Genomic DNA, 8,266 nt, shown 5'->3' on the forward strand with positions numbered 1-8,266 from the left:
CCCTGATCCGAATAACCAACGCCGAAATCTCGATCGTCTACCTGTGCTTGTAGTCGGAGAGCCGAGGCCGTTTTTGGCAAGTTATTAGGTAACGATTCTGCCACTGTTTTCCTGGTTGTTGATAATATACTGAACACGAAATGTGGCTTCCCCATTGGTAGTCCCGGGGAGAAGGAGTTTATTTACTCATTCGAAGTTGTAAAAAAAATGATTAAAGTAAGTCATAGGGTAACGGCTGAATCTTTCTGCGTTGAATGTGGAGACATTTAGAAAATGCTCCGTGCAATTTGCAGAACAATAGGCCGGTGCGGGGTGGGGGGGGGGCAGAACGATCCAGAGGTGTAAAAGAATATGTCATTTTAAAGTCTTTTCTAACACCCAAATTTTTTATATAACATTCTACTCATTATTCAAAACATATATTCGAAGAGGCAGAACAAAATCTCGGGGATAACATCCTGGCAGAACATCGCAAACTGCCCGGTTTTGACATTGGTCATTGTGCGTCGGTTTTCGGCCCTGACACTGCGAGCAGAGTGGTCACTTGTGCTCCGAAGACGATCAGTAGCGTAACTAGACACATAGTTTACGCCACTCTGTTCGCAGTATCAGGGCCGTCAACCGACGCAGAATGACCAATGTCAAAACCGGGCAGTTCGCGATGTTTTGCGGAGATGTTATCCCCGAAATTTTGTTCTATCTCTTCGAATATGTTTTGAATAATGAGTAGAATGTTATATAAAAAATTTTGGTTTTAGAAAATAACTTTAAAATGACATATTCTTTTACACCTCTAGATCGTTCTGCCCCCCCCCCCTTCCGCACCGGCCTATTGTTCTGCCAATTGCACGGAACATTGTCTAATTATCTTGACATTCAACACAGAAAGATTAAGCCGTTACCCTATGAATTATTTTAATAATTTTTTTTGCAACTTCGAATGAGTAATTAAACACCTTTTTCCGGGGACTACCCCTGGAGAAGCCATATTTGGTGATCAGTATATTCTCAACAATCAGGAAAATAGTGGCAGAATCGTTACTTAATAACTCGCCAAAAACGGCCTCGGCTCTTAGACTATTGGGTCTGGTATGAAAGTGAATCAATTGTTGGGAGTCCCAAAACTTGAATGGACAAATTGACATCCACAAAATTTTGAATGCGGTGTAAATAATCCGTAGGTTTTTGAACTTCCTGCCAATGATAAGGAGATATGTCTACAATTTGCTATTGAACAATTGGAGGTGAGATAATAAATTATTATATTATTTGGTCTTTTTTGGTAGAAAATTAGTACAAATTAGTTTAAAAATTAATTTTTTTGGTTGATAATTGATCATTTTAGATAACAAATTAAATGTTTCAACTTGAATATCAACTATTTCCTCCTTGTTTAAAAATTGTCAGTTAAAATTTAAAGTTATTTGTTGAAAATTCTTTTTTTTTAGTTCGAAATTCATCAATTTATCAAGAATTTAATTAAAATTTAAAATCATTTGTTGAAAACTCTTCTTTTTTGGTTAGAAATTCATCGATTTAGTTGAAAATTCATGTATTTTTTGGATAATTCTTCTTTTTTAGTTAAAGTTTGTATTATTTTGATGAAGATTTAAGCTATTTGTTGAAAATTCCTTTCTTTGGGTGGAAAAATATTCTTGTCTGTTAAGTATTGTTCCTTTTTGGTTGAAAATTCAAGAATTTAGTTAAAATTTAAACTCATTTGTTGAAAAATCTTCTTTTTCGATTAGAAATTCATAGAATTAGTTGAAAATTCATGTATTTTTTGGATAATCTTCTTTTTTAGTTCAAGTTTGTATTATTTTGATGAAAATTTAAGCTGTTTGTTGAAAATTCCTTTCTTTGGGTAAAAAATATTCTTGTCTGTTAAGTATTATTCTTTTTTGGTTGAAAATTCAAGAATTTAGTTAAAATTTAAACTCATTTGTTGAAAACTCTTCTTATTTTGTTAGAAGTTTATTGATTTAGTTTTAAATTATTGTTCTATAAGCTGGTAACTTTTTAATAATGAAGGTAATTAAATTTTGTTTCCGTTTCAGATTCAAAAAAAGTCCAGTCATTTCCGCTCTGATTACAAAGAATTTCTGGAACTCATGATCTTTTTTCTGGGGTCGGAACCTCCTGGAGGAATTCCTTTTAAGGCACCTGAAGCTGTTCATCATGCAAGATGGATGGCAAAAGTCTTGTACTGCTTCATGATTTATATGTTTAGAGGTCAGTTTCAGCTTACTCGAAGAGAAGAAGTAGGGATGAAAAAAATTTGTATTTTTATCGTCGTAGTTTACGAAAAAGCTTGGTTTAAAACGGAAAGCCCTACAGAAGCTCCACGCATCGATCTCAAAATTTTGCCTAGACATAAAAAATGTACGATGGTTCACCTTGCAATTCGAGAAGCTGTTTTTAAAAAACTCGTAGGACATCTTTGGTACTTAAGTGAAGTTTTAATTGGACTAGCTTCTTTCGACGAAAATGTTTCCTTTGATTGCAAAAGAGAGATGGTACGTGCGAGTAAAGAACGACGTTCTACAGGTGAGCCATTGAAACGCAGAAAAATTGAGAAGGAAGAAATTGAATATTTGACTCTGGATAAAATTGTTACAACTAATACCATTTCAATGTTCCAGAAATTGCACATTTCAACTGATTTTTTAAATTTTGATCCAGAAACGTGTAAAGAAAGAGAAGATTTCAAGCAGGGTCTTGAGGTTGTGAAGGCTTTGTCCGTTACAAATGAAAGCGCAGAACGAGGAGTAGCGTTAATGAGTGAATACAATGCACTTATTACTAAATATGAAGGGCAGGAACAACATTTAATCCAAGTAGTAAAAAAACATAGAGAAATTTTTCCTGGTTGTAACAAAGAATCCTTAAAACAATCCTTCGAAGAATTTATTTTTCGACAAGCCCCTTGAACTGATGTACAATTGTACATTGTACACGTAATTTGTAATTATTAATTAATATATATGAATAATTACTAATTTATTATATGACTTATTATTATTGACCAATGACCATTCCTTTTATATTAAGCGATTTATCAATCATTTAATTTTGAAAAAATGTTAATAACAATAATATGTTTTAAATAATATTTAATATTTACCAAAAATTATTAAATAAATAATAAATATTTTTAAATACATTTTTAACAATATTTAACATTTATTAAAAATTTATAAATGAATATTAAATATTTAAAAATGTAAATATGTATATACACAGTGTTTCATATTTCTCAGTATTTATTATTTTACTAGACTTTTAAGAGCTCCTGATAAATAATTGGAATTGCTTATATTTTCTGGAATTATTATTATCCATTTTTCTGAGAAAGAAAAATATATCTATAGACGCTTGCCACGAAAGGTTCTAGGCTTTATGGTGCCAAGACCCACTGTGATCAACTTATATGGCAGGGCTAATGAGCGCTCCACCCCGAAAATTAAATAGCTTAAGTCATAGACCAGTCAAATTTCAAAAATTTACTCACATTTGTTTTCAATGTAGCACGTTTAATTATACTTTTTCTTAATCTGCTTTTTCAAAAAATATAATCTTCAACCTGTAAGGAAAATATTCTCAAAATTTCAGTATCAGGTATATATTATTGGGGCTGTTATTAGTCTATGAAAACAGTGAAAAAAAGCATTTTTTAGGTAACCGTAAATTATATTTATTATGAATTTTTCATTTGAAAAATGCTTTTATATAAATTCTAAAGACCTCAAGAGCAACATATTAAAAGTTGAAATTAAAAAGTGGGTATCTTCTTGGTTAAAACCTTAAATGAAAAAAGTTGGTTTTGCCCATGTTAATTGCATGAGAACTTTAACAACGATGCACCACCTCTAAATATTGTTTAAAATTTTTTTTAAATCTGCCTTCTACAATCGTATGAACTACCGTTATTTGCCTTTCGCTACTAAGAAATCAAAAAGTGTTTTTTTCTGGTCACCCTAATCCATATGCAGGCAAAAAAGAGAAATACTGACATTTACCCAGCATACGACAATTTGGCAAAAGCTAAAGAAGAATGTTATCCAGATTCAATTAAGGTAACGGAAAAGGGTTTTACAATCGGTTTAAAATCTTTATTAGTTCATACGATATCTTGGATTTTTAAAAATCGTGATATTTCTCTTCCATTTACGGATATAAGGAAACCTTATAACTTGAAGTTAATTGTGAAATACGGTTGTGATGTTTCTTCTAGCCAACGCATGTACAAGCAAAAGAAACATGATCCAGATATGGTGAATAATAGTATCTTCACGGTTTCAATGGTACAACTGCGACTTCACTTAGAGAATTTGGTAAATTCTGTAGTAAGGCAAAATCCTAATCCATCGTCAAGATCATATTGCAGGCCAATACTATATGAATTTGCAAAAGAAACCCCAGAAAAAATCAATTCAGTAATATCATCCCTTCAAAAAGGAATCGCTAAAATAAAGCCCACAATATTAAAGAACGATTCCGGTACTTTTGTGATAAAAACTGATCTGATATTGACGATGCTTGACAAAAAAGTTTACCAGGCTCTTTCTGGAACTTTGTCATCTATGACTTGATACATTTGTCAAGCAACACCTAAAGAGATGAATAACTCAGATAGAGTCAAAGCCAAAGTTATAGATATCAAGTCATATGATTATGGATTGTCAACACTACATGCCAGGATTCACTTTATGGAAAATCTTTTACATATAGCCTATCGACTCGATTTTAAGAAATGGCGAGTAGATACGGATGTATATAAAGATTTGAAAAAGAAGGCGAAGACTCGAATTCGCAAAGCTTTTCATCAGAAGACAAGATTTATAATAGATGCAGTAAAACAAGGCTCAGGCACATTCAATGATGATAATACCGCAAGAAGATTTTTGCAGACCCTGAAATACCAGCAGAAATTACAAGGATAGACTTGGAGTTAGTGGAAAGATTTGCGTACATTCTGCATAAATTAGCAAGTACAGAGCCAACTGTCTTGGAAACATTTGAAATATATATTTTGGAAACCGCAAAACTGTACATTTTCCATTACCAATTTGACAATTTTCCGAAGAAGCAAGTCAAGCTCGGAATAAAGACTACAGGAATATTCAAGAGTTCAATTCACTCAAGTTTTCTCGTGTTGCTACTAACATTGTTTTAGCACACAAACTGTTAGTGAGTTCGGATCCACGTATCAGTTACGAAAGAAGAAATATTTCAAAATTCTTAAATTTGTGAAAAAGTACTTGTTCTTCTGCATTCATCTAAATAGTTGATAAAGATTTAAGTTGTTATATTTTACTAAACAATATAAATGATACATTTTTCAGGAATATCAGTAGCCATTCTAGCGATTAAAGAAAATTCAAATTTGATACAACCATAAATTTGAACATTTCATCACGAGAATTATTTATAACAATTGTTATTGTTAAGTTTTCTAATATTTTTGTGACTAGCAGTCATTCATAGCTTAAAATATTTCCAGTTCAAAAACAAAAAAATTTCTATGCGAAAGGACCAAATTTTTAATTTGTTTATCTAATTTGTTTATAGAAATTTAAATTATTATATTTCATAAAATATTATTGAATATTTATTATTTTAAGAAATACCTTGAAGTCGTTCTGGTGATTGAAGGAAATTATAATTTCAAAAAATCTGAAATTTTAATATGTTGTCATAAGAATTGCTTATAACAATGGTTATTATAAACTTCTTAATTATTCTTGTAATTATATATCATTCCTACATTAATCTGAAGCACTTTTAGTAAACAGAAAATTTTTTACCGATAAAAAGACTATTTGCTAATTTGTTCATAAAATTTGTTTATGCCAAATAAATGGACTAATGAGATATTAAAGCGTAAAAAATTGTTATGAAAAATATTTCAGTTTTTCCATACTTTGAGTGAAAAAATTATTAATAAACAAGTAGAAGAGACAAAAGTTCAGGGCGTCAAGCTCTTCAGAATTTAATTCACTTTAATTTTTTAAAATTTTTTAATCGTACCAAAATTGAAGGCTCTGGACATTTTTGAACGAAAAAAATGCATTTCCTCCCACTGTGGCCAGGGGCACCACCATGCCTTTTGTTTTACCCACTGCGTGTTCCATAGCGCCCCACCTAACCTACAGTGCTTGATACGTAATTTTTGAAAAATTAGTTCGCTCCGTTTACAAAAACATATGTGCAACTTGTAAATGATAAATTGTAGAAAATTTTAAGTAATATTTGTTTCTGCATGTTCTTACAGGCTACAACTTAATTAGCATCAAAGATTTTGTGCACCGTATCAACCCATCTTTGCCTATGGAGAGTCATTGAAGAATAGACCCAGAATTTGTCCTGGACTCTAGTAGATGTAGTGACATATCTAACTGTAATTTTAAAGGATTACGAGTCCTAATAAAAGAAAAGAAAGATTACTATTTTCTTTATTATTATAATAAAAACAAACCTCTCCGTGAGAAATCCAAAAAAATTGTAGGTTAGCTTGATCGAATTTTAAAAACGTGTTATAAAGTTAAAACGTATATGTGTGAGGATTTTATATAAACAAATAGGACAATAAGTGATGGAAATTGAATGAAAAATGAACAAATAAGATTAATTTTAGGTCATTGTTTTCCAAGCTCTTTATAGAAAAAGTAGTACTATGTGAAGGGAGCGGTTCAAAGTGCAGAGCAGGGTTGTTGCGGATGCGAACATTTTGACATCCGCGGATGCGGATGCGATGCGGATGTCAGACAGAACATTTTAAAGATAAATAATTATTTCTAATTCTTAAAAAGCCAAAGAATAGAACTTTAAAAAAACATACAAAGAAATGAAAATTTACATAAATGAGTTTTATTATAATAATAATCAAATTACTCAATAATCAAATTTGATAATTGGAGAATTATACTTTATGAACAGTAATTTTGCAGCCTTCTCTGGCTCTAATCTTTTTCTGAGAGGATCGTATATTAGGCCAGCTCCACTAAACAATTGTTCGCTGGGAGCGCTAGCTGGTGGAGATGATAAAAATCTTCGAGCTATTTCCGACAGAATTTTCAGTTCACTCTGATTAACTTTCCACCAATTGAGTGGATTTTCATCCAAATCTAGTCTTTTTTTATTGCGATACATAACAAGTTCTTTCCGAAGAAGAATGTCGGGTCTACTGTCGTCAGGTTCTCCTTCACCTTCATCTTCGCTTGATAAATTTAACATCATGGCAAGATCGCTTTTAAAGCCACTCTTATTACCCATACCAGATGTCCCTGGTTCAGGATCGAGAGCATCTTCCAATCTCCTCCTTTTTGACGTTTCCCAAATTGGTGACGATTCAGGAGATCCAGTGGAAACTGGATCATTTACGATCTTCAGAATAGCATCCTTTATTTTTTTCTTCCGTGACTGGTTTGAAAATTTTATGTTTATAGCGAGGGTCTAAATACGTTGCAATAGCAAATAAATTGTTATCTTCTAAGGAAGAAAACTTAGCTGAAAATTGTGTTTTCAGATTTGATTCTGCCAACCGAATCGGATCTGTCTCTGATGGTTTCGCTAAATAGTCGTCAAGTTTTTTAAGAAGCATTTGAATGATGGGAATCACAGATGATATGAGAGCCTGTGAGCTACTTATTTCATGAGTGGCTTCTTCAAAAGGTTTCAGTAGTTCAAGACAACATTCTATTACTCTCCACTCTTCTGGAAAAATGGATTCAATTTTGTTGTCATTTGCGTAAAGACTCAAAGCATCTTTTATCTTAGTAAAACGCTCAAACATGTAGTCTGTGCTGTTTCAGCGCGTCACGCAATCCTGGAATACTTTCAAATGCGGTTGATTTAGCCTATCTTGAATTTTCTCAAGTTGCTTTTGAGCAATAGTTGAATGGTTAAAATGAGTTGAAATTTTTTTACATTTTTCTTTGACGTCTTTTATGTTTTCCTGTGATTGTAAACCATGTCTTATAGCAATCTGCATCTTATGAACGGTACAATCTAAGTCATCTAACAACGCTAATCGCATACCTCTTTTCATGTTGGAGCCCTCGTCTCGTACTATGCAATGCACTTTTTCAGTTGAAATATTCCATTCAGCAAGCATTGTCTTGAATTTTTCTGCAATTATGTCACCAGTATGATGGTCATCAACAGTCTCGCATTTTAATACAATTGACGATCGCTCAAATTTATCTGATATTCCGTGGCAAGTCAGACTAAGCAAAGAAGCACCTGAACTGGGATCTGTCCATAT

General features: G+C 32.2%; 1 protein-coding gene across 1 annotated transcript; it reads left to right on the forward strand.

The window, feature by feature from the left end:
- The first annotated feature begins 1,067 nt into the window (after nucleotides 1-1,067).
- Nucleotides 1,068-2,930, forward strand: LOC117169831. The gene is made up of 4 exons (XM_033356340.1): nucleotides 1,068-1,244; nucleotides 2,058-2,232; nucleotides 2,299-2,547; nucleotides 2,683-2,930. The coding sequence occupies exons 2-4, from the start codon at nucleotides 2,112-2,114 to the stop codon at nucleotides 2,928-2,930; spliced, it is 618 nt and encodes a 205-aa protein (XP_033212231.1). The 5' UTR covers nucleotides 1,068-1,244; nucleotides 2,058-2,111.
- The last annotated feature ends 5,336 nt before the right edge of the window (nucleotides 2,931-8,266 follow it).

This window comes from Belonocnema kinseyi, chromosome 3 (genome assembly GCF_010883055.1).
Source record: "Belonocnema kinseyi isolate 2016_QV_RU_SX_M_011 chromosome 3, B_treatae_v1, whole genome shotgun sequence".
NCBI classification, from domain to species: domain Eukaryota; kingdom Metazoa; phylum Arthropoda; class Insecta; order Hymenoptera; family Cynipidae; genus Belonocnema; species Belonocnema kinseyi.

Coding starts and splice junctions, on each gene's coding strand:
- LOC117169831 (XM_033356340.1), top strand. CDS start 2,112: ATGATCTTTTTTCTGGGGTCGGAACCTCCTGGAGGAATTCCTTTTAAG. Junction 2,233..2,298: donor CATGATTTATATGTTTAGAG/GTCAGTTTCAGC, acceptor TTATCGTCGTAG/TTTACGAAAAAGCTTGGTTT. Junction 2,548..2,682: donor TAAAGAACGACGTTCTACAG/GTGAGCCATTGA, acceptor ATTTTGATCCAG/AAACGTGTAAAGAAAGAGAA.